Source organism: Harpia harpyja, chromosome W (assembly GCF_026419915.1).
Source record: "Harpia harpyja isolate bHarHar1 chromosome W, bHarHar1 primary haplotype, whole genome shotgun sequence".
Taxonomy (NCBI): domain Eukaryota; kingdom Metazoa; phylum Chordata; class Aves; order Accipitriformes; family Accipitridae; genus Harpia; species Harpia harpyja.
The window spans coordinates 9333309-9360398 of record NC_068968.1 but is presented as its reverse complement, the minus strand read 5'-3'; the positions used below and the strand labels follow the sequence as shown (position 1 = coordinate 9360398).

The 27090-nt window shown below is 44.4% G+C and overlaps 1 protein-coding gene across 2 annotated transcripts in view; it reads right to left on the bottom strand.

Annotated features, from left to right (window-relative positions):
* Window positions 1–27090, bottom strand: part of LOC128136085 (polycomb group RING finger protein 3-like) — a 94661-nt gene that overhangs the window by 50332 nt on the left and 17239 nt on the right. Inside the window, exons 1-2 of one of the 2 annotated variants that reach the window (XM_052775190.1) lie at window positions 13009–13283; window positions 4155–4272 (exon numbers count right to left, since the gene is read on the bottom strand). In XM_052775190.1, coding sequence (XP_052631150.1) covers window positions 4155–4263 — 109 coding nt within the window. In that variant the 5' untranslated portion in view covers window positions 4264–4272; window positions 13009–13283. Of the gene's footprint in view, window positions 1–4154; window positions 4273–13008; window positions 13284–27090 lie in introns of those variants that run through there. The other variant, XM_052775191.1, reaches the window with a different exon arrangement.

The following is a 27090-nucleotide window of genomic DNA, read 5'->3' as shown; positions in this document are numbered from 1 at the left end:
AGTTGTATCCAAGCCCAATTGTGGATACAATCAACTGTGGCAGCAATTATAAGGGAAGATGATGAGGGCACCTTACCCACTGAGATTGGAAAGGTAATTTGGGATAATGCAACTAAATTTGAAAGAGAATTCCAGTCTTGGTGGCATCTAATCAATTTCACTTATGACCATACTGACAGTAAAGCCACAGCTTTTGTTCTGACAATACGTAATGCTTTGGTATACACACCATATGCCCAATCATTGCGCTGGAATTAAATCACCATGGAACTATACTCTATCCCATGGAACATAGAGTATGGGCCCAACAAAATGGAAACAAATGGCAAACTATCGATATGGATGTATGCGTTATATGGGAAGACCAGGGATTAATTTGCAAAACTAATACCATTAAGGCCCAAGACAATGTTTCCAGTATAATTTAGTAGTGCATGGTCCCAAAGGTCTTATGTATGTCTCTTACTGTCTTTATGCACGCATGTGTACTAACTTGAATAGTCTATAGTAAGTTATAGCAAGTATTTTATAAGTTATTAAGTATGTTATAGCAAGTATATTATAAGTTAATACTTTCAAATTTATACTTAAATTACTGTCATGATTTTTATTCAACTGTGAATGAATTTTAGGCTGCTATTATACTCATAATCCCTTTAGATATAAACCGTTGCCCAAGTCTGGGACTAGGAGTCGATCCAGCCGCACCTAGACTCTGACTGTGGCAGTACATCCCACCCCCCCCATCCTGCCAGCAGGAAACGAAACTTCTCCAGGAAGGGAGAAGGGGAAGGAAACCCTGGAGGCTGCAGGTTGAAATTTGAACTGGCCAATCGAGATGCGCCAGGTACACCGAGGTGACCCTCCTAGCCAATAGAATTAAATGACCACAGGTCAGATTCGACAGGGGTATAAACGGGATCCCGCCGGAGGACATGTTGGCAGTCCTCCTCGGAGGAGCGGGTCTGCAGTCGGGGACTCCCCCTCGGGTCGGGGCACCGCCCGAGGTAACTCCTCGAGGGAGAGAGCCCTCAGCTTTTAGGTGAGTGATATGCGCATTTTGAGCCATCACTTTAAATCTTGGGGATTCTTAAATCAGCCATGTAGTATTAATTCTCTTTACATCACTGAGCCTGTGGTTTTATAAAATGTTACCGGACTTCTAACTACCTTTTGCTGAAGAATAAATCTGAGTTTTAACACCTGTTGGATTTGGTTAGTCGTGCATCCGTAACACCGACAGGAGTTTAGAAAGCAAGGGGGTCTTCTCTGAACCTTGTGACTCAACGGGAGGGTCTCCCTTACCCTTTCCCACATTTCCTTTTACCCTATTATGTTTTTGGTCCCTATATACATAAGTTTAGTTTGATTCTGATTTAATTTTCCTGTGTGCATTTCATCTATGTACTAAGTAATAGAGTGAACTTTGCCAGCAATTTCTGTGAAGTCGCACTTTTATGCAAATATCTATTAAATCATTTTCCTATTGCTAATACAATTGGAGGTGATTCTTTAAGCGATCCGAACCACTCTCTCATTTTTAAATTCCCCCCGTGACAAACACCAAGCTGAGTGGTGCGTTTGATTCCCTAGAGGGAAGGGATGCCATCCAGAGGAACCTTGACAGGCTTGAGGAGTGGGACCGTGTGAACCTCATGAAGTTCAACAAGGCCAAGTGCAGGGTCCTGCACCTATGTCAGGGCAATCCCCAATATCAGTACAGACTGGAGGCCAAATGGATTGAGGGCAGCCCTGCAGAGAAGGACTTGGGGATATACTGGTGGATGAAAAACTGGACATGAGCTGGCAATGCACGCTTTCAGCCCAGAAAGCTAATTGTATCCTGGGCTGCATCAAAAGAAGCGTGGCCAGCAGGCCGAGGGAGATCATTCTCGCTCTCTACTCTCCTCTCACGAGACCCCACCTGGAGTATTGCGTCTAGCTCTGGGGTCCCCAGCACAAGAAAGACATGGACCTGTTAGAGCAGGTCCAGAGGAGGGCAATGAAAATGATCAGAGGGCTGGAACACCTCTCCTCTGAAGAAAGGCGGAGAGAGTTGGGGTTGTTCAGCCTGGAGAAGAGAACATTTTTCATGACTGCTCTCAATTCAGAGAAGTGATGCATTGTAGCTATGGTAAGAAAATTATATCTAATTGGAGTCTTCCTAACAAAACACGCTTAAATTTGGAACACGGTCCCATTTTCCAAAGTTACTAGAATAGCATTTCAAATAGGTCCGTAGCATATTTACTTGTACTGTTCAGCTTTCACAAAGGATTTTACGGACACTGCATGCCATTAAGATACCTAGCCAATTTGCTGTTTATCATGGATGCATATAGAAGAAAAATGTGTTATGATAATAAACCTTTGGCAAAAGAGTAATTTCTTTTTCCTCAAGTCAGGTGCTTTGAATCATTTTATTCAAATGCAATTTATGTTTTCATTTTCACAAAATACACTACAATTAGACTTCAGTCAGAAAATTAAATGAGGAAAGGTCTTTAGTATACAGAGAAAAACTGTTAAAATGGATACTACAGAGCAGCATGCTTTTGGAACTGTTTCTAAGTCTATACACAACCATATATTTGATTCAAAGAAAAACAATTCCCTTATTTTAACCAGTACTACTGTTTTTTCACCACTAATAATACATTACAGTATTAAGTGTTTTCCTGACCTGAAGTTCTAAATGAACTCCAGCTCAAACTTCAGAAATTAAAAAAGCTCAAGTTACCTAAATTATATATATTTTTTTATTATTAAAAAAGGTTAAACATCTTTTCCTTAAATGGTGATTCCTTTAATCTTAGGCAACCTTACAACAGCCCTTATGGTATAAGGCAAGAGAACTGTAGCTGTAGTGCCATCTACCTCTCAGACATGACGGTACGTTTGAATAAACACCAGTTAAAGCCAAAAAAGTCATTACATTTGCTTTGCTTATATACTGTATTTACATATTTAAGATGAAATTACTGTTGCTGGTAGAGGTTATTATTGGACCAATCCTAGTAATTTTGCCCACTAAGCCCAGATCTTGCATAACAGTCTGCTCCAGTGGTATATACTAGCAGATCCAGTTGCAAGGATGAGGCCATAACCTCTTTGAACCAAGTAAACAGAAGAACCAAACCCATCTTCTAAAACCACTAACTTCTCACTTGCAATCAGTAGATCCTCCAGTTTTGAATAAGGAGATACCAACCCCTCCTAAACTAAACTCAGCACAGGTCAACTCAGTTTGTCACAAACAAACTAAAAAGGTACAAATGAAGAAACAGTGGGAAAACTCACTTTTGCTATAGCTGTTCTTTAAAAAGCTGCTCCCCACCCTTCCACCCACAATATGAGGCTATGTCTCCCCTCAGAATTAATACCATAAGTCTAAGGATGAAACCAAAAGCAACAAAACTTTCTGAAAACATAAATTTATAATAAGGGATATTCCAGAAGATACCCTATAGGTTTGCTCTAAAAATGCATTCCTGAGAAATGGTATGGCCTATGTGAACTGAGCACACCTGCTTGCAGTGCATGTTTCAGGGTTGCAAATAAGTAAATAAATAAATACATACATTTTAGAACAATGAAAAAGTGACCCTCTAGCAAGACTAATTTTAATAGTTAATGGCAGCATTACAGAATTTGGGACAAAACAAAGCAAAAGCCTAGATTAGGGTTCTAAATGCTTTACTCCAAACAGAACACCAAGGAACTTGAGATTTGGAGCACATGGAGAAGGGACTCAAGAATGAGCTAAAAAAGGAATGGGAAGAAAAACAAGAAAAGCAAATACATTAAAGCTGATGAACAGCATCTAGAAATCAAATGTAGTGGAAAAAATTATCTCTGGCAAATCTGAAACATCATATCATCTCTATAAAGCATGCCACATTTCTTCTAGTATTCAGCAGAAAAACTACATTCCTAAACATATACATTACCATTTACTATATATGGTTTCAAGTTTGTTCTCCTTATTTGCCTCACAAAACAATATATTTTTGTTGAAAAATTATAAGTGCATAGAAAAGCTTACATTATTCTGGCTGATACACAGTAAAACTTCAACTAAAACTGTTAAAACATCTAGCACATCAAGTAAAAAACCAATTTTAGCTTACTCACAGCATTATATTCCTACTTACAAGTATGTAAGCATTCTGTTACAGTGGTGGCATCAATCAGGTATCCGTTGCATAAATGACAGGTTATATGGACATTAATGTCCCAAAGCTTAATCTTTCTAGTCATCATCTTTGGTATCTGTAAAAAAAAAAAATAAATCACCCACACATTACATAGCAACTCAGATGTACTGATGAGGTAAAAGTAGTTTTGGAATAAATGAGTAACTATAATTCACCTTAAAGATATGCTTATGTAGATAGCTTCAGGCTCTTGTATACTTATGCATATATTTTGAGTGAGTACTAAACTTTTAAAAGATGATAAAAATGAATGGTGAAATAATTGAAATCTACACTATTTTACATGTCAAGGTTTCAGAGTGGAAGAGTCCTAGTACATTATTAACACTGACCAAGTGTGGTGGGTTAGCCTTGATTAACTGCCAAACTCCCACCCAGCTGCTTGCTCACTCCCCCTACTCAGCAGAACAGGGAGAGAAAGTAGGAAGAACAGGAACGAGAAAGCTTGTGGTTCGAGATAAAAACAGGGAGATTGCTTACCAATTATGGTCACAGGCAAAGCAGACTTGATGAAAATTAATTAATTAATTTATTGCCAACTAAAATAAAAATGTAATTACTAAGTTGGGTAGTGGGAAACAAAAAGACAAACATTAAACAAACACCTTTCCTCCCCCCCTTTCCCATGCCCAGCTTCACTCCAGACTCCTCCACACACACCCCCAAGCTGCACAGGGGGGATGGGTGTGAGGGGTTACAGTGAGTACATAGTGGTTTCTCTCTGCTGCTTCTTCCTTCTCACGCTTTTCCTCTGGTCTGTTGTGGGTTCTCCAAGGGCAGCAGTTTCTTTAGGAATATCCATCTACTCTGGCATGGATCCTCCACAGGCTGCAGGGAATATCTGCTCCAGCACCATGGAGCACCTCCTCCTCCTCCTTTCTCTGACCTTGATGTTGCCTCTGTTGTTTCTCACACTTTTTGTTCCCTCCTCCTCCTCTCTCTGTCCAGTGTTTTCTGCCCTTTCTTAAATATGTTTTCACAGAGGTGCCACAAACTTTGCTGATGGCCTCAGCTTTGGCCTGTGGTGGGTCCATTGCCAAGCTATGTCCAGCACTGGGCAGTCCCTGACCTCTTCCCAGAGGCCACACCCCTGCAGCCTGCACCCCCTTGCCACTTACATCCAATATACCAAGGGATGCAGATTTAAGACCAAATCCTATTTTACTCATCCAAGTAATTTCAGTCAAGCTAGTAATTAAGACATCTGAAAGTGAAGAGAGATGATCCTCCTGTAATTGGCAAAGTGCAAAATCAAAAGGAATAGGTGTAAAAGGAACTAGGCCTTAAGCCTTATTGTTTCTAAGACTATTCAGGAACTAGGCCTTAAGCCTTATTGGTTTTAAGACTATTCATATTAGACATATAACTAATGATTAGAAATTGTTTTAGATATGATTAATAGAATGCAGGTGCTTATAAAACAATATGCATAAGCTGCTTATTAAGCCTATGTGTCTCCCCCTCCATGGCTGGCTTGAAACCCAGTCAAGCTGAATCAACAGAAGAAGGATCATACATCTTAGACCTAAGACATGGGAGTAAGTGATTAACTTTAGAACAAGATAAATTAATAGAATAGCCTGAGTGATTTTCAGAAATTCAAAGGTAATCTTTGCTGCATAAGAAGATAAGTGATTGTGGTGACCCAAGACCTTCTGCCTACGACCACTAACTTCAGAAGAACCGGGACACGGGAATTGATGAGATAAATTGATGAATGATAACGACATGGGAACAGAGATCGACTGGAAAATTACAAAGACTTTGGACTGGGACAATGGGTGGTAAAAAGGTATATAAGATTGAGAAATTTTTGGAAGGTTGCCATTCACTGCGGCGGTGGCCCAGCTCTGAGTTGTTAATAAAGCAAACCTAGAGAAACCCACGTTTGAAAATTCTTTAACAATAGGTCTGATTTGACAAATTTGGGTTAACCACACTAAGTGTCAGCCTCACATCTCTTATGGTTAGAGCATGATTTTGAATCCATATCTGAAAAAGGGAGCTGAAAAGTAAAATAAACCAGTTTTCTTAAATGTTAAAAATCAAATTAGTGGTAAACTAAGCATAAAGAACTGTCCCATCAGTATAGCTACACCCTGTTGTACTAAGGAATGTGAAATACAGAGCTTCTCCCCCCTTCCCAAATTAAAGGATGCTACAATCACCATTAAAAGGAAGGCATTCAGAATTTAAAAATTAAATAGCTTTTTTTTTTTTTTTTTTTGCAACATTGCTCATCACTGGTAGAGTAACCAGAAACAGACTACAAAATGCATGCTTTAAATAACGAATATACTGCTACCTTTTAAATATATATTATCTTTCTGCCTATGGAATCTCAAAAAGAAGAGTAACAAAAATTTAAAAAAAATTAAAAAGTCACTTCAAACTGTGCTAGGAAACTAAGTAACCTTTAACTCTCAAACATATAATTCTCATAAATATACAGCCAAGGATTAAGATTCAAGCTTCCTAAACTTTCCCTTCCCCTAATTGCAATTGAATAGTTACATTTATACCCTGTTTATCCTCAGAATATATGCAACATTTTTCATTCCTTTTGTTTAAAATACAAGAGAGGATAAATTACCCAGGAAGCAGATACATTCTGATCCCCCAAAAAAACCCTTATGTGGGTAGTTTTAAATATGATAAAGAAACTGCCTGCTTATACATATATATTGAAATAAAAATTGCACTGGTAGCATTAGATTTAATTAAAACAGGAGATTACACTGGTTTACAATCTGTTACATTTGTTTCCCACACTGCAGATTACCAGATTACACTCTGTTACCAGGATAACCTTGCTCTCCAGTAGACTGACTGAGTAGGCATGGCTCACAAATACTTGTTTTAACTGAGTTTGTTTTGGAATACATTTCAGAATTTGAATAGTGGAAGATTTTTCACAGTATGCAAAGCTTCAGACAGGAATATGACAAGATGGTAGCCTGAACCCTACGTTTGTTAAACATAGAAAAGGATTAAGGCAAATAGACTAAGTGGTAAACTAAGCATAAAGAACTATCAGAAGCTAAACTTTCAAAAACTAATGTGAAAGATATCATCATTGAAAAAGGTAATTACATTCCATTATAAACTACTGAAGTGCATTTTCTCTCAAGCACTGTAAAATCTACACTGTATGATATATAAGAGTAACTGAAGACTTTTAGGTCTTAGGGATAAGTAGTAAAAGATACAAACCCCAAATTTGTTTTATGGTGTTTGAGATTTCATTAACCTAGTAACTAGCTGTCAAAGAATGAAAACATGATTTGTTTGCACAGTATATCCAGATAGATCAGAACCTATACCAGGGAACTCGATTACTTCTTTTCTAAACCTTATTTTATAGCTAAGTTTCCATGCAACTGAAGAGCAGCCACATATTTAGCAGTTTCAAATAGCAAATGACATCTCCGATTTAAAAAACTGTATGAACTACACACATTTCTATAGCACAGGAGAACAGCTATTTATGGCCATTCTTCAGAAATATTTAGGAGATGGCTTAAACTGTTGTTTGAACCACTAGCCAAATAGGAAGTGAACCCTTCTGAAGGCAATGGAAAGCATAATTTTTAACAGGTAAAAATAGTTAGGAAGGCTAAAAGTACACCTAAAATGGCAAACACCCAGGCACAAAAATTAAATATAACTCTAGTTATTTGACTAGGTAGGAATTCAGCCAAAACTGTGGGTGTACATAGATTACCAAGGAGTGAATCCAAGCATTAACCAGGATGAGAAGCTAAAGGTATTATGGTAAAAACTGAAATAAAGAAATAATTTCTCCTCTGGAGAACATTGGATATTTTTTTCCCCCACTATAATGTAGTCAAGCAATGCCAAACAAGGCACCAACCAGTAAGAGCTCAGGTAAGACAAAATAAGATGCGAAATAACTATAGAATAAAGAAAAAAAAAAAGCTACAAAATAGGTAGCCTAATTAAAGCCATTTTTTATCAGAGAAACAGAGGATAGCAAAGATAATACACACATCTAGACAAACATCCATTTAATGAATGGGAAATAAAAATCAGATTTTTTTGGTAAAGGAAAAATATACATCTAGTAGACTTCCCTGATTATACCTAAGCAGCAAATAAACCTGGTGACAGTTTTATAGAACTTGCAAGAAGCACACCAGAAAACTCAGTAGTTGTTTAAAGAACACACTGGAATCTATTAGCAGGAAGTAGAGGTACAGAGGCAACTTTTTCCAGGGTATTAGTCACTTCAACTTCAAAACAAGATGCAAGGCACAATAAGAGGTTTCTCCAGAAGGCCTGACCCATACTGCCAACATGCAGCTGTTAAAACAAGAGAACAGATTCACTACACATGCAGAGGTCCTGACATACAAGTTCCAGCACAAAATGAATCTCTGGCAGGCAATGAAATTTTGAAGGTTCATAAGTTCTCAGCATCAGATTTCAGTTTAGCCTGCATCTTGTGGGCTTGAGCCATACACAACTCAAGCTACACATTGTCCTTTGCTCACAGAAGGGTCAAAGAATTGGGATACATCAGCATTTTTAAAGACAGCTAAGCCATAATAGTGAAATGCCTTAAAATGCTATATTAGAAGAAGGAATGCCAGATATACTTGTAATTATTTAGAAAGACAAGAAGAAGCTAGCAGCAAAATAGTACATTATGAAGATGTCAGTTTGATTAGACTAGAGATACTGACTGACCTAGACCTTGGAGACAAACTGATGTGCTTCCCAACATGCTTTTTTTAATCTGCAAAGTGAACATTGATTTATCATATAAAATACTCTTAAATTATCATTATCCTTTCTCTTTAAAGTAACATCTGAAATAGGAAGTTCTGAGCCAACCATGAGGCAATTCCCATTTGAGTTGAGATGGTTTTTTTAGAGGGAAAAAGAGAAAATAATTATTTAAAAACCCACAAACTACTGTGGTGGGTTAACCTTGGCTAGCCATCAGGTGCCCACGGAGCCGCTATCTTACTCCACCTCCTCAACAGGACAGGGGGAGAAAATACGATGAAAAAGCTCATGGGTCAAGATAAGGACAGGGAGATCACTCAGCAATTATCATCATGGGCAAAACAGACTCGACTTGGGGAAATTAATTTAATTTATTGCCAATTAATAACAGAGTAGGATAGTGAGAAATAAGAAAAAAACTAAAACCACCTTTCTCCCATCCCCCCTTTTTCCCAGGTCTACCTCCTCCCATCTGTCCTGAGCAGCACAGGGGGATGGAGAAAGGTGGCTGCGGTCGGTTCATAACGCTTCATCTCTGCTGCTCCTTCCTACTCAAGCTCTTCCTCTGGTCCAGCGTGGGTCCCCCACAGGGCACAGTTCCTGCCAGGAGCCTGCTCCAGCGTGGAGTCCTCCATGGGCTACAGGGTGGATATCTGCTCCACCGTGGACCTCCATGGGCTGAAGGGGAACAACCTGCATCACCATGGTCTTCACCACAGGCTGCAGGGGAATCTCTGCTTTGGTGCCTGGAGCACCTCCTCCCCCTCCTTCTTCACTGACCTTGGTGTCTGCAGGGTTGTTTCTCTCACTCCTCTCTCTCAAAGCTGCTGTGCAGCGTTTTTTTTACCCTTTCTTAAATATGTTATCACAGAGGCGCCACCAGCTTCACTGACTGGCTCAGCTTTGGCCAATGGTGGGTCTGCCTTGGAGCCATCTGAAACTGTCTCTGTCTGACATGGGGGCAGTTCCTGATCTCTTCTCACAGAGGCCACCCCTGTAGCCCCCCTGCTACCAAAACCTTGCCACGTGAACCCAGTACAACTCCTGAGATACATAAAGAAGAAATGAGAGGACTCAAATTACCACCTTAAATGAGAAATTAAAATTAAGAAGAGCAAACAATTAATAAATCCTTAAGAAAAATTTATTTAGGGATTTCTCAGATCTGTTCTGTATCACATAAGAGGAAAGTCCATATTACAAACTGAATTAGATCATCTCCCATTAACTAATTTTTAATTCTAACTAATTTTACTGAGATGGGAGTTAACTTTCTTCATAGCAGCCTACGTGTTGCTGTGCTTTGTATTTGTAGCTAAAACAGTGTTGATAACACACCAGTGTTTTGGGTATTGCTAAATGGTGCTTGCACAGTGTAAAGACTTTCTCTCTTCCTCCCCTCACACACACATACACAGGGAGTAGGCTGGGGGTGGGCAAGAGGTTGGGAGGGGACATAGCCAAGACAGCTGACCCCAACTGACCAAAGGGATATTCCATACCATATGACATCATACTCAGCAATAAATGTTCAGGGAAAGGAGGAGGAATTGGGGACATTCGTGGTTATGGCATTTGTTTTCCCAAGCAACCTTTATGTGTGCTGAGGCCCTGCTTCCCAGGAAGTGGCTAGATATCTGCCTGCTGATGGGAAGTAGCGAATTAATTCCTCTGCTTTGCTTGCGCACACAGCTTTGGCTTTCCTTATTAGACTGTTATTATCTTGATCCCTCTATTTTCTCCCTGTCCTGTGGGAGAGGGGACTGAGCAAGAGGTTGGGTGGGTGTTGACCAGGGTCAACCCACCACACTAATATATTTAAGAAAGTTAAACACTGATGATTCAAGATACAAACCTACAATACTTAGGAAGAAACTCCCCATGTGAGTAGATGTTTAACACACGATTTCTTGCACATTCCTGTATGGCATCTGTTAACATCTATCACCTCAGACAGGGTACTGGGTTAGTTGAACCACAGGTCTGTTCTGATGAGAAAGTACCAGCTCTCTATGCCCTACCACCCAACAAATGTTCAAGTCATTTACATCATATAAAATAAACCAGATTTTATAAAATCACCACAAATGTATTTTTCCTGTAACCATACACACACTCAGAAGTATAATGTTGTAGGGGAAAAGCTTTTGAATTATGTCTAATTAAAAGATTAGAAGCAAACAGAGCAAATACAAGAATTACTTGCTATTACTGTTGGAAATATTTTGACACATCCTTTATTGGATGCAGAGGGGAACATTGCCACCAGAGATGAGGAAAAGGCTGAGGTACTTAATACCTTCTTTGCCTCAGACTTTAATAGTTAGACCAGTTATCCTCAGGGTACTCTGCCCCCTGAGCTGGAAGGCAAGGATGGAGAGCAGAATATACCCCCCATAATCCAGAAGGAAATAGTGAGTGACCTACTATGCCATCTGGACACTCACAAATCTATGGGACCAGAAGGGATCCATCCGAGAGTACTGAGGGAGCTGGTGGAGGAGCTTGCCAAGCCACTCTCCATCATTTATCAGCAACCCTGGTCAACGGGGGAGATCCCAGACGACTGGAGGCTTGCCAATGTGATGCCCATTTACAAGAAGGGTCAGAGGGAGGATCCGGGGAACTACAGGCCTGTCAGCTTGACCTCGGTACCGGGGAAGATTATGGAACAGTTCATCTTGAGTGCGCTCACATGGCAAGTGCAGGACAAGCAGGGGATCAGGCCCAGTCAGCATGGGTTCATGAAAGGCAGGTCCTGCTTGACCAACCTTCTATGCTTGACCTCCTTCTATGACCAGGTGACCCACCTAGTGGATGAGGGAAAGGCTGTGGATGTTATCTACCTGGACTTAGTAAGGCCTTTGACACTGTCTTTCACGGCATACTCCTTGAGAAGCTGGCAGCTCATGGCTTAGACAAGTGTACTCTTCACTGGGTGAAAAACTGGCTGGATGGACGAGCCCAGAGGGTTGTGGTGAATGGAGTTAAATCCAGTTGGCGGCCGGTCACAAGTGGTGTTCCCCAGGGCTCAGTTTTGGGGCCAGTTCTCTTTTATATCTTTATCAATGATCTGGATGAGGGGATCGAGTGAACCCTCAGTAAGTTTGCAGACAACACCAAGTTGGGAGGGAGGGTTGATCTGCTTCAGGGTAGGAAGGCTCTACAGAGGGATCTGGACAAGCTGGATCAATGGGCCGAGGCCAGTTGTATGAGGTTCAACAAGGGTAAGTGCCGGGTCCTGCACTTGGGTCACAGCAACCCCATGCAGCGCTACAGGCTTGGGGAAGAGTGGCTGGAAAGCTGCCCAGTAGAAAAAGACCTGGGGATGCTGGTTGACAGCTGGCTGAATATGAGCCAGCAGTGTGCCCAGGTGGCCAAGAAGGCCAATCGCATCCTGGCCTGTATCAGAAATAGTGTGGCCAGCAGGAACAGGGAAGTGATTGTTCCCCTGTATTCGGCACTGGTGAGGCCGCACCTTGAGTACTGTGTTCAGTTTTGGGCCCCTCACTACAGGAAAGACATTGAGCTTCTGGAACGTGTCCAGAGAAGGGCAATGAAGCTGGTGAGGGGCCTGGAGCACAAGTCTTATGAGGAGTGGCTGAGGGAACTGGGGTTGTTTAGTCTGGAGAAAAGGAGGCTGAGTGGAGACCTTATAGCTCTCTACAACTACCTGAAAGGAGGTTGTAGTGAGGTGGGTGCTGGTCTCTTCTGTCAGGTGTCTGGAGATAGGACAAGAGGAAATGGCCTCAAGTTGCGGCAAGGGAGGTTTAGGTTGGATAATAGGAAAAATTTCTTTACTGAAAGGGTTGTCAGGCATTGGAACAGGCTGCCCAGGGAAGTGGTTGAGTTGCCATTCCTGGAGGTATTCAAAAAGCGTGTAGACAAGGCACTTCAGAACATGGTTTAGTGAGCATGGTTGATGGTTGGACTCGATGATCTTGAAGGTCTTTTCCAACCTAAATGATTCTATGATTCTAAAGGCATACCAAAAATAACCCCCAAAACTTTAGTGTTAAGCAATCTTAATTTCACTTACACAATTATGAATACACTCCCAGACTTGTGTTTATGTTTGCTGAAAGTTATTTCTGTGTCGTGGTTTCAGCCCAGCCGGTAACAAAGCACCACGAAGCTGCTCGCTCACTCCTCTGCCCCTGGCCCTGTTGGGATGAGGAGAAAATATAAAGAAAAGCTCGTGGGTCGAGATAAGGACTGGGAGGGATCACTCCCCACTTATGGTCACGGGCAAAAGACAGGCTCAACTTGGGGAAGAAACAAAATCAATTTAATTTACTACAAATCAAAACAAAACAAGGATATTAGGAAGTAAAACCAAATCTTAAAACACCTTCCCCCCACCCCTCCCTCCTTCCCAGCTCAACTCCACTCCCGGTTCTCTCTACCTCCACCCCCCAGCGGCACAGGGGGGCAGGGGGTGGAGGTTGGGGTCAGCTCGCCACACATTGTCTCTGCTGCTCCTTCCTCCTCAGGGGGAGGACTCCTCACACTCGTCCCCTGCTCCACCGTGGGGTCCCTCCCACAGGAGACAGTCCTTCACAAACTTCTCCAACATGAGTCCTTTCCGTGGGCTGCAGTCCTTCACAAACTTCTCTGGTATGGGTCCTTTCTGCGGGCCGATCTTCAGGCACAGGCTGCTCTAGCGTGGGCTTTCCCATGGAGTCACGGCCATCTTCGAGGGCATCCAACTGCTCCGACATGGGGTCCTCCACGGGCTGCAGGTGGGCATCTGCTCCACTGTTCACCTCCATGGGCTGCAAGGGGGACAGCCTGCTGTCTCACCATGGGCTGCAGGGGCATCACCTCCTCCGGCGCACCTCCTCCCCCTCCTTCTTCACTGACCTTGGTATCTGCATAGGTGTTTCTCTCACATTCCAATCTCCTCTCCCACTGCAGGTTCCCCTTCTTAAATATGTTATCCCAGAGGCGCTACCACCATCGCTGATTGGGTCGGCCTTGGCCAAGAGGCTCCATCTTGGAGCTGGGGAAGCTTCTAGCAGCTTCTCACAGGAGCCACCCCTGCAGCCCCTCCCCCTCTACCAAAAACCCTGCCACACAAACCCAAAACACTATGTTACCAATAGTGAATTCAACATTTATTGAAGTCTAAGATTTTACATTTGTCTAAATAGTTTATAAATTCCATGTGAAATATTGTTAGTTTTGTGATTATCAGTCAAGTAAACAAAATAGTTAATCCTTCTTCTACTGATGGGTTTCTATAAAAGCATCAAGACAGATTTATGTTCAGACAGTTTCAATAGTCTTTAAAAAGTTTCAGCATCTGTCTTTAGTGCCTAGCTAACAGTCTCAAAGGCCTAAATTAACCCAGCATTCACATCTATCACAAAGAGTGGAATAAAACCAAACTTCAAGCACTTCAGAGATCTGCTTGGAAGAATCCCATGGGATATGGCCCTGGAGAGAAGATTGGTCCAGGAGAGCTGGTTTATATTCGAGGATCATATTCTCCAAACTCAAGAAAGCTCCATTCCAACACGTAGAAAAGCAAGGAAAGGTGGCAGGAGGCCTGCATGGATGAGCAAGGAGCTCCTGACTGAACTCAGACATAAAAAGGAAGTGTACAAGAGGCAGAAGCAGGGCCAGGGTACTCAGGATGAGTATAGAGATTGTAGGGTGCAAGAAGACTTTGTTATGGTAACCCAGGATAGTTTGCCTTCCCCATCCAAGTATGTAGAGGCCCAAGTACATCTTATTGTCACAGTAACCTGGGATAGTTTGCTTCCCCCCTCATCTGCACATATCCTTGCACGGGTACCAACATGAAGGCCAGCTGTGAATCTCAGAATTTGGACAACAGCACCTGCATTACATCAGTGAGTTTGCTAATGAGCAAAACAGGACATTGCATATGTATCATATGTTAATCAGTGCAAGTTTTATTATTCCCCCCTGTGGTGCTTTCCCTTGAGCTTCAGTCCTGAGCAGGGTTCCACTGCGTCAGGTCCCCATTTGATTAGTGTCAATGTGCCAGGGCTCCCACCATGGTAACACTACGCTTTCATTAAAGATAAAACTTTCACTTGCTGAGTGTTGTGCCTTGTCCCTGAGGGATCCGCATCTGCTTTTCGCTCATAACACTTGGCGCAGTTGGCAGGATCCATCAGGTATGATGCCACTTTGGTCAAAAGCGGGAGAGGCAGGGAAGCTTGAGCTATCCCTGTGGTGCATACCAGGATGGCACCTGACAGAGCAATGGGGTTCAGTTGCATGAATGGTGGCAGGCTGGTCAGCTCTGGCAGACTGGCTGGAGTTGCAAAAAGCAGCTGAAGTAACACCACAGCAAGTTGAGGCGATGTTAACTCAGCTGCGCCTGGGCCACCGGCCAGGGGTGGAGAGGAAAGCGGTGGGTGAAGCATTGTGGTTGTTCCTCATTGTGCTCCATGCCCTGGATGAGATCTTACATCTATGTAGGATGCTCTCAGTTAAGGAGCAAGAATGTCGGGATTCGGTGGACGCATGAAGTATAGTCGGAATGGACACAGCAGTTAACACATGCTTGTGTTAGCAGCCAGAGTAGCAAACAGAAAGTGAGCGAAGGTCAGAAAAGGGCCAGTCTCTGTGTCACAGGTACAGGCTGTATAGCAACAGCCGCTTGGGATCCAGAGTCCTGGGATGAAAATATTTGGAGTTCCTCCTCGTCGGAAGGGTGGTCTGAAGGTAATTCTATGCGAGGTACTAACAATCGTCAGATGTGGCCCGTCTGTGAAATGCGCATGGAAGGCGGAAGGATGCAGCCCGAAGTGTGGCGGACATTTAAAACAGCAGAATTACAAGACCTTGTTAACACTTTCAAACAGACTCCTGGGGAGGGACTATTGGAATGGCTCATATGGGTGTGGGATAATACAGGGAATACTGTGCTCCTCCTTCGCAATGAGCTATGGCAAATGGGAGTTTGCAGATACAGCATGCATTGCAGGAGATTCAGGGAATACAGAACAACAGTGGTCAAGACATTGAGGCTCCTTCTTTGTATCGATGGTTGCTGGCTGTGGCTGATACAGTATATCTGTCTACTGGAGAGCTAGCAGCCACTGTTCAACCATGGCAAACAATCCCCAAGGGTGTAAATGCTCTATGGCAGTTGAGGATGGCTCACATGGTAGTGTTGGGATGTGCCAAGGCTCCTGATGATGTCCAAGTCACAAAACTGATTAAGACAATATTCCTTAGGTTGGCCCCCACAAAATTAGAAGTGCCATTAATGGCAATTGTAATGGCCATCAATGAACGGGTGGGAGAACTGGTGGGGGCACTGATGCAGTTGGATTCTGTATTGAGTACAAGAGCAGTGTGAGCAGCAAAAGGGAAGAGAACGATAGGGGAACCTGGCCAGGCTGGACAGGAGAAGGGAAAAGTGATGCGGAATACAATATGGGCTGAACTTATATGGGCAGGGGTGCCCCGGGAAGAAATTAATGGATTACCAACTCCAGAGTTATATAAACATTGGTTACAATTGTCAGCAGGGCAGTGTAGCGCACCACCGATCATAAAGGGCAAGGGGGGCTGCGAGAAATGCCGCGATGTCACCCACTCCTGCAGTGCCCAGTGCCCTGGTCAAATGGTCCCTGCCGCCAGCATGGGATTGACTTATAGGCAGGCCCTCCACAGCGGGAGCGGTGACAATGAGCGAGGGGGACCAACACCCCTTTCTTCTGATTACAGTTCAGTGGCCACGGGGAGGAACGCAGCATGTACTGGCCTTGTTGGACACAAGGGCGGAAGTAACTATTTTGCATTCACCTTTTCAGGACTTGCAGGGATGGACAGTCCTGGTACAAGGATTGGGAGGGATGGAGACTGCGGCTCGAGTTGTAACAGTAAAATTGACATTAGGTAAAGCACCCCTATTTAAAGCTACAGTGCTTGCGGCTCCAATTGGTGAATATATATTGGGAATGGATGTGCTGTGTGGCTGTCAGGTCGATACACAGTACAGACTTTTTGCATTCGGGCACCCCTGATATATTTGGGTGTTTTGAGCTGCAGAGACGATTTTGCGGGGTCATCCAAAGTGGGACCCGGTGAACTTGCCGATCCCGATCCAACCTGTGTCATTGCATCAATACCGCATTCTGGGGAGTTAAGAAGAAATTCAAAAGAGTATCGCTGCTTTACAGCAAGCTGGCATTGCGCAAACAGCATTGAGCCCGTTTAATAGTCCCATCTGGCCAGTGAAGAAGACAGACGGAACATGGCGTATGACAGTCGATTACCATGCTCTGAACTGGGTAACCCCAGAACTCACAGCAATAGTGCCAGATATAGTAACATTGGTAGAGCGCATAACCACTGCTGCTCAGCTGTGGCACGCTGTAATCGATCTGGCAAACACATTCTTTTCTATTGATATTCACCCTGACAGTCAGAATCCATTTGCTTTTACTTGGCAGGCATGGCAATATAAATTTACCATGTTGCCACAGGGGTACAAGCATTCTCCAACCATTTTCCATTTGTTAGTGCAGGCAGATTTAGAGTGAATTGCCCTTCTTCATGGAGTCTAATGCTACCATTATATCAACGACATAACGGTGTCAGGACCAGATGAAAAGGTAGTTCAAGAAGTGCTGGATATTACATTGGCAGTGCTACAGGAGCAAGGATGGGTGGTGAAGCCAAAGAAAATCCAAGGGCCCACAGGAAGTGTTGTGTACCTTGGTGTGCTCTGGGTAGGTGCCAAAAGGTGAATTCCTCTGAAAGTGCAACATATCGTACAAGCATTTCCCACATCAGCAGCTAAGGCACAGTTACAGAGTTTTTTAGGTTTGTTAGGGTTCTGGTGGGCCTTTATCCCACACCTGGCATTCTTAATGAGACCCTTGCAGGAACTGGTATGAAAAGCAGCACCATGGCAGTGGCGCCCTCGCCACCAACAAGCTTTTGATCTATGTAAGGAAGCTGTGGTGGAGCATGCGCGTTTGGTTTCACCTGAGAAAGAGCGACCTTTTGATTAGAGGTTACTACTGTTGGAGATGTTGCATCTTGGGGCCTGTGGCAACAGGTGGCACTGCAACGCAAAGAGCCTATTGTGTTCTGGTCGCGGACATTGTGAGGAGCAGAAGGCGGTTATACGCCCCTGGAAAAACAGATTCTAGCAGTAGTTTGGGCACTGCAAGACACTGACCGTATTACGGGGCCCTCGCCTGTGACTGTTTGAATGCCCATTCCCTTGGCCGGCTGGGTTACAGATGAATCAGATCGAGTTCATACAGGGGTAGCACAGGCCGCCACCCATTTTAAATGGAAACACTATCTGCAACAACGCCTGCATATGGGCAGGCCAACCATTTCAACCCCACACGCGCTTTTGTTAGAGGCTATCACCTTTCAACATGAGCCATCTTTATAAGACAATCTGCCTGCAATTGGGCCACTGGCTGCCCCATCCCCCGTGGCGGAAGCACCACCAGTTGACAATGTTCCAACAGAACACCAACATGCAGTTTGGTTTACTGAGGAGTCAGAAAGCTACACCCCTACAGGACCTCGTCAGTGGTGCACACTAGTGTATGCCACATATAAGGAAAAGTTGCATATGCATGGGGGGGAGAATTCTAGTCAATGGGCTGAACTGCATGCAGCAACTCTTGGAATAGAAGAGGCCACTGGAGAAGTTTTCTTATATACTGATAGCTGGGTGGCCTATTGTGAGACACTGAAAGAGTTAATGTCTCAAACATTGTGGTGGGGCAAGTTCTGCTTAAAGACGAACTCTGCATAACAATGAACCCTGCACAGCAAGGAACCACAGGTGAAAAGCAGCCACTGAGCACCCATCAGCACAGACATCAGCAACAGGAAGGGAGGGCATGCCAGAGGGTGCTGCAGCTCCCTGTTCTGATAAGCTCTTCTGATACAAAGATCAAACAATGGTCATGTCTGCAGGGAAGAAGTTACTCCCCAAATGACCCCCAAGCCCAAAGGCCCGAAGGTTACACCTAATTAGCCTAATGAGTGCCCACCTGAAGGAGGGGCAAGGATGATAAAAGGACACAAACTGAAGCCCCAGGTGCGTGCGCCCACTGGAACTGGACCCCTCGGCTGACTGAACCAACGCTGGACCCAGGACTGGTGAAATCTTTCTCTCTTCCTTTTTCTCTCTCTGTCTTGTTCTTTCTTTCTTTTTCCTTTTCCATAACCCCTACACCTCATCCCTTTAAGACATAAAACCGTTGACCAAGTCTGGGACTAAGAGTAGATCCAGCCACCCCTAGGCCCTTCTCTGAGGAGGAGTCTAGAAAGCAAGGGGGTCTGCTCTGAAGCTTGTGACTCAACGGGAGGGATCTCCTTATTCCCTGAATTGATGTATATGGTTACCATGGGTTACACAGTTTACTGAGGTAGTCTCATGCCAATAACTGTTGGGAGAAACCATGCCACCTACTGTTATACCTCCCAACTTCAGTTTGCTTCTGTCATGAATAAAATCTTTAACTGATCACTTGGTGTCGTTTCACCTTAATTTAGCCTGAGGGAATTCCAAATTCAACATGACTCCCTAGTCTGTCCAGTCCGGGTTATGACACCTATAAAGGTCTACAAACTTAGAATCATAGAATCATAGAATCATAGAATCATTTCGGTTGGAAAAGACCTTCAAGATCATTGAGTCCAACCATTAACCATTCCCCCTAAACCATGCCCTGGAGTACCCTGTCCACTCGCTTTTTGAATACCTCCAGGGATGGTATAACTTGGATAACATCCTGGGAAGCAGCTAACTGGCAAATAGCAGGTCATCCCTTGTGGGGTGCTGTGTGAGTCAGCACAGGCAGGACACAGGAACAACCACAAAACCACAGATGAAATGCAAAGAGTAAATTTATTTTCATTACCTCGCCAACCAGGGGCTCCCCAAAGCAGCACCTGGGCAGAGGCACACAAGCGGGAATGCAGGCACTGCAGAGCTCAGTCCTTGCTAGAGGATCACCGAACCTGATGTTTTTGCCTGTTTATCAAGGATTCACGCAGACATAGTTTACCACTGTGCTTTGATCTTTCCCACAGCAGGGCAGGAATCTCAAGCATGTTCAATAGTGTGCCTCTAAGTCTATCACAGGCCTGTGTTATCTAAACACAGATGTTCTACTTGTCCAACACACAAGGCTAAACAACAATTAGCATGATATATGTGTTTTTCTACACTTTGGCTGCAAGTCACTTGAGTGTGTTTACAATCTTCCTCACCAATCTTCGATTATTTTCCCACAGGTGCTGACCTATGGCAGCAGGTACTTGAGCTTGCGAGACGCTTTCCCTTGTGTCACGACCCAGACTGGACAGACCAGGGAGTCGTATTTAATTCGAAATTCCCTCGGGCTAAATTAAGGTGAAAGGACACCAAACGATCAGTTAAAGATTTTATTCATGACAGAAGCAAACTGAACTGGGGAGGCGTGGTAGTAGGTGGCAGGGTTTCTCACAACAGGAATTGGCATAAGACTACTTCTGTAAACCGTGTAACCCAGGGTAACCACATATACATCAATTCAGGGAATAAGGAGATCCCTCCCGTTGAGTCACGAGCTTCAGAGCAGACCCCCTTGCTTTCCAGACTCCTCCTCAGAGAAGGGCCTAGGGGTGGCTGGATCCACTCTTAGTGTCAGACTTGGTCAACGGTTTATGTCTTGAAACGGATGAGGTGTAGGGATTGTGGAAAAGGAAAAGGAAAGAGAGAAGACAGAGAGAGAAAAAGGAAGAGAGAAAGATTTCACCGGTCCCGGGTCCAGCATTGGTTCAGTCAGCCGAGGGGTCCAGTCAGCCGAGGGGTCCAGTTCCGGTGGGTTTGCGCAACCGGGGCTTCAGTTTGTGTCCTTTTATCATCCTTGCCCCTCCTTTGGGCAGGCACCTGAACTCGTCAGGTTAATGAGCAGTTTGTGAGCCTTTGGGCTTGGGGGTCATTTGTGGAGTAACTTCTCCTTCCCTGCAGAAGTGGCCATTGTTTGATCTTTGTATCAGAACAGGGAGCTGGGCACCCTCCAGCATGCCCTCCCCCTCCTGTTGCTGATGTCTGAGCTGATGGGCTTTTCACCTTGGTTCCTTGCTGTGCAGGGTTTGTCTTTAAGCAGAACTTGCCCCACCACAATGTTTGAGACATTAACTCTTTCAGTCTCTCACACCTTGTCAGTCCGACATGTAGACGCACACATGAAGAATAATACACTGGAAGCTCAGTTAAACGCAGCAGCTGATACCATGGTGAGTACTCATATAAGCGTACAGGTGGCTGTTTTACATAAGGCCGCAGGCCATCGCGGTGCCTGTGCTACATGGCTTCATGGCTTAAGCAAAGGTATAGACATTCCTTTGATGGCCTATCACGCTGCATGAGCTAATTGTGCCATTTGTACTCAGCTTGCTCTGGTTGTGTTATCACACAGATGATGATGTGGCAAATTGACTACATTGGTCCTCTCCTGCCTTTCAGAACATATTTTTATCTCTTGACTGCAGTAGACGCATATAGGGGAATACTGGTAGCTTTTCCTAGTACAAGGGCAGATGCAGCTGCCACTATTGCTGCCCTCAACCAATTATGTACACATTATGGCATACCAGTGAGTATCCAGAGTGATCAAGGAACCCATTATACTGCACAGTGAGTCCAAGATTGGGCCAATGATGTGGGTTATGATGGTTATATCACCTACCATATACCCCAACAGCAAATGGTCTGATAGAGCATATGAATGGCCTCTTAAAGGACCAAATACGAAAACTGACAGCTACCCACACACTGAAGGGGTGGGGGGAGGTGCTGCAACAGACAGTGTTCTACCTGAATAATCGTCATGTTGGGAGAACAACACTCTATGAGCATTTGCAAGATGTACCTGATCACGCCATAACTATTTGTATACAGCAAGACCTGATGGGACAACTGTGGATGGATGGCACATCACTTCAGCTGCTCACAGGGCAAGCAGGAAATCTTGCCCCCGCCACTACTGCTATCCCATAGGCAACAGGTGGGAACCTACATAGCACACCAAATACCATTCTTGCACTGACATCACCGATCGTGGACCTGCAGTAGAGTCCAACTTTATGGCAACTGGAAGAGCTACTGTTAGCAGCCCTCCATTGCTGCAGTTGTGGTGATAATGAAATATCTTGGGCAGTAGGGCAACATTTATTAAGCGTTTCTGCTTTGTTACCCAAAACAGGTCGAGTTATCCTTATCGAACCATAATCTGCTGGTGTACCACTCATCAGTGCCTGGAACACAGCAGTCCCTGTAGCTATCCTCGGGGATGGGCAAGGGTTAGTGCTATTCTCCCTCATAAAGGAGAAAATGTGTTGTGTGTGTCTACCAGCAGGTTAACTTGGTGAGCACTATGAATAGCGGAGTTTTGCTCCCTGTTGTTCTGTTGGGAAGCACCATTGCAGATCAATGGGTACCATGCAGCGAAGACACTACAAACGTATGGGTATTGTTAGCACACACAGCTTTAAGTGCATCAACCTTCTGTTTACCTCACACTGTAGCTGTGGAGGATCTGATGGAGACATGTTTTTTAGGAATCGGTACACCACTGAACGTTTTGCGGAATTATACTCTATTGAAAAGTTTCCAAATACATGCGACTTGCTAACCTATATGATATGGGTACTGTCATTTCCCAGTTAGATTATAGCACCTATGCTTTTCACATTGCTAAGGTTACCCCTGCAGAAGCTTGTGTAATTTTTGTTAATGCCGCTAAATCCCGAGTAATTTAAACAATGCTGCTGCAAAGGTGTTCTCCAAAACTGCATGGCCATGGATTATCTATTACTTTGACATGGCCACCGCTGTAGCGAGCTTGATGGTATGTGCTGTTTCAACATTAGCAAAGACAGTGATATTATTGAAAAAGAACTTAAACAATTTCAGTGGCTGGCTCAGGGTATTCATCAAATGCAGGGAGATCAGTGGTTGTGGTCATGGCTGGGATCCCTCCGAAGCTGGGCTGCACATCTAGTGCAGGGTGGTTTCCTTTAATTCTGGGATGTGTTGCACTGTACTTTGGTATTACCTGTGGAATTAAGTTGTGGTTTTTAGGACTCCATCGAACTCAGCAAGAGCTACACTATGCGGACTCAGAAGATACCTCATAACTCATCGTGAAGGAGGTGCGGGGAGGAGTGTAGGGCACGAGAAGACTTTGTTACGGTAACCCAGGATAATTTGCCTCCCCCATCTGAGTATGTAAAGTCCCAAGCACATCTTATCTTGTTACGGTAACCTGGGATAGTTTGCTTCCCCCCAATCTGCACATACCCTTGCACAGGTGCCAATGTGAAGGCCAGCTGTGGATCTTGGAATTCAGACAACAGCACCTGCATTACATCAGTGAGTTTGCTAACAAGCAAAACAGGTGCATTGGGTTTGTGTGGCAAGGTTTTGGTAGTGGGGGGCTGCAGGGGTGGCTTCTATGAGAAGCTGCTAGAAGCTTCCCCTATGTCTGATAGAGCAATGCCAGCTGGCTCCAAGATGGACCCGCCGCTGGTCAAGGCTGAGCCCATCAGCAATGGTGGTAGCACCTCTAGGATAACATATTTAAGAAGGGGAAAAAGTTGCTGCACAACAGAAACTGCAGAACACTAACTTCAGAAGAACCAGGACAGGACAATAAGAATCAGTTGAGACAGGAAAATGTATTGGACTTTTGAAACCACTGGAGAATAGAGAACTGAGAGTTCATGGAAGAACACCTAGAACTTCTTTTGACAAATCATCAATTGCATGTTGTTTTGTAAAGTCTTATATATATAGAAGGCATTTTTGAGTTATCTTTTGCCATTCACTGTGGTGGTGGCCCAACTCTGAGTTGTTAATAAAGCAAACCTAGCAAAACCCACATTTGAAAATTCTTTAACACTTTGGTGACGTATGGTTAGCACGTTACGTGGTTTACTGACGTAGTTTTGTGCCAATTCTTGTTGTGAGCGAAGAAAAGTTGAGTTTTGTGAGTTAAGGGATCCCTGGTGTCGTTTCACTTTAATCGTGACCTGGGAATCAGCAAACCTGAGTCGTCGTCCTGAGAAATTGGGACGTGACAGGAGGTTGAGGGAGGTGATCCTTCCTCTCTCTTCAGCACTGGTGAGGTCACATCTGGAGTACTGTGTCCAGTTCTGGGCTCCTCAATACAAGAAAGATATGGACTTACTGAAGCAAGTCCAGTACAGGGCTACTAAGCTGATTAAGGGACTGGAGCATCTTTCATATGAGGACAGGCCAAGAGAGCAGGGACTCTTCAGCCTGGAGAAGAGAAGGCTCAAAGGGGATCTTATCAATGTGTGTTAATACCTTATGGGAGAGAATGAAGATGAGGGAGCCAGACTCTTCTCAGTAGTACCCAGTGATAAGACAAGAAGCAATTGGCACAAATTTAAACATGTGAAATTCTGACTGAACAGAAGAAAAGACTTTTTTTTTTTACTGTGAGGGTAGTTGTATTGGGCTTGTGTGGCAAGGTTTTGGTAGCAGGGGGGTTACAGGGGTGGCTTCTGTGAGAAGCTGCTGGAAGGTTCCCCTATCTCCGACAGAGCCAATACCAGCCAGCTCTAAGATGGACCCGCCACTGGCCAAGGCCAAGCCAATCAGCGGCAGTGGTAGTGCCTCTGTGATAACATATTTAAGAAGGGAAAAAGTTGTGGGACACACAGAAATGGCAGCCAGAGAGAGGAGTGAGAACATGTAAGAAAGAGAAACAACCCTGCAGACACCAAGGTCAGTGAAGAAGGAGGGGGAGGAGGTGCTCCAGGTGCTGGAGCAGAATCCCCTGCAGCCCGTGGTGAAGACCATGGTGAGGCAGGCTGTCCCCCTGCAGCCCATGGAGGTCCACGGTGTGTTGCGGACACATATGTAGCTAACGGTCGCAAAAGTATTCCAGACGCCTTTAGAAGGCCTTGAACAGAATAAACAAGAAGACAAAAAAAAAAAAGAAAGATGCCAATTAGAAGAACACAGGTGCACATTCCAAGATAAAGGGAACTTGGCACGAAGAACCTCAATTCGGCAGTTTATCTTAACCAATTAGACTGAGACAAGTTTCGCATGTTTTAGTTAGTATAACCAATTGTGTCCTATGTTTAGGCGCGTGTACAGAGTTAGTATAACCAATTGTGTCCTATGTTTATGCGTGTGGACAGAGATAGTATAACCAATTATATTTTAGCTTTTGGCGCGTGGACAGCTGATGTTTAGCTTGACAAGGTATATAAGCACGCTATTTGGGCAATAAAGGGAGAACAACTTTAACCGTATCGGTGTCCGGTTGTTACTCGGGTCACGTCTCCAGATGGTTCCCTGCTACAAGTGGCGCCCGAACAGGGACCGACAGCTTGCTGAAACCTCCAAAGCATCGCAGAGCAGCGATACCGGGAGGCTGGATCCGACAGCTTGCTGGAACCTCCAAAGCATCACAGAACAGTGATACCAGGAGGCTGGATCCGACAGCTTGCTGAAACCTCCAAAGCATCGCAGAACAGTGATACCGGGAGGCTGGGGACGTGAGAAGCAGAGGTGGGCATGAGCCGAAAATAAAGCGTCGGAGCCTGGAGTTCGCACAGCTGAGCGACCCTCTGCAAAGGTAAGAACCGTCATGGAAGATGAGGCGGCGGTTCGGCTCCTCGCAAGTATCCTCTCTATGAGAGGGCTCAAGGCAGATATTAAAGGGAATTCAAGCCCTTGTTAAGTGGGCCTGGGAGAAGGGACGGTGCCAGTCAGCTCCGCTTTTCTTCAGCCCACAAGAATGGCGAGAGGTCGGGGGAGGAGATGGGGTCCACGCTTTCCAAAGAAGAAGAAGCAGTAGTTAAGCTCCTCCGACATATACTCTCAAAGAGAGGCATAAAATATGATGAAGCTTGTTTAAAGCGGCTTTTACAATGGAGCAAGGACAGAAACCTTTTAATTAGTGTGGGTACAGCTTTTGAGCTTAGTACCTGGGAAGCTATCGGAACCTCCCTATGGGATGAAATTAGTGATGGGTCTAAAGAAGTTAAAGGTCTTGCAACTTTATGAAAAGTAATTAAGACAACTCTGCAAGAAATGAAAGCAGATCGTAAAGCGGCTGCGTCTGCTTTTGCTGCTCTCTCTCCCACCACAAGCAAAGGGGAAACACAGGGAGAAAAACATAATGCAGCGAGAGAGACTTTTGGCTTCCCTGGAGCTTGTCCGCCTGCTTCTGTGCCCTTGAATTCTGCTCCACTCCCTGGGACTGCCGATATTAATCAGCTATCTGACAGTTCCCAAGCCTCCCTAACCGTACGCTTAAAGGAAACCCTACAGAATCAGGAAGCAAGTAAAAATCTGCCTACGAGAAAACAGCCCCCAGATATCACCGCTCAACATGAACAAATTATACCTAGCATATACCCTCCGTTGCCTCTGTCTACGCCTGGGTCGCCTCAAGAGCATGAAGAGGGGCCGGAGCTCACTTTGCAGCAGTTGCAGTCAGTAATAGAAAAGCTGGCACAGCTGGAGGCTGCTGTGAAGCGAGAAAAACTGCCAGCCGTATCCTTTGATGCACCCTTCCCCCCCCCACACCCTCTTCCTCCTCCCCCTCCTTCAAACCCTTTTTTACCTCTGTCCCCTCCTTGTCCTACACCTATACCTCTGCCTTCTCCACCTCCCAGGGAACCGATCCCCACCTTTCCAGAAACAACGGACCCCCAGAATAAATGGCGGGGAATTATTTGTGATGCCTTAATTGAGGGAGAAATCACAGCAGCTCCCACAGCGTTTCCGGTTATTGCTGGGGCTGGGGGTGGACCTAATCAATGGGTTCCATTTGATTGGAAAATCATAAAAGAAACAAAGGTTGCAATTGCTCAGTATGGTTTAAAATCTCCTTTTACGCAGGCAGTTTTGTCCCATATATTTTCTGGGTCAACCTTAACTCCACATGACTCGTTGTTGTCGCTGTCACAAGTTTTATTTTTTCCATAGGTGGCAGGAACTCTGCGATGATGCAGATGCAGGAAATAGGGGACGTCAACAAAATGATCCCTTATTTCAATGTGCTGCTCAAATGCTGATGGGTTCTGGACCATTTTCAAACGCCGCTTGGCAAGCTCAATTTGA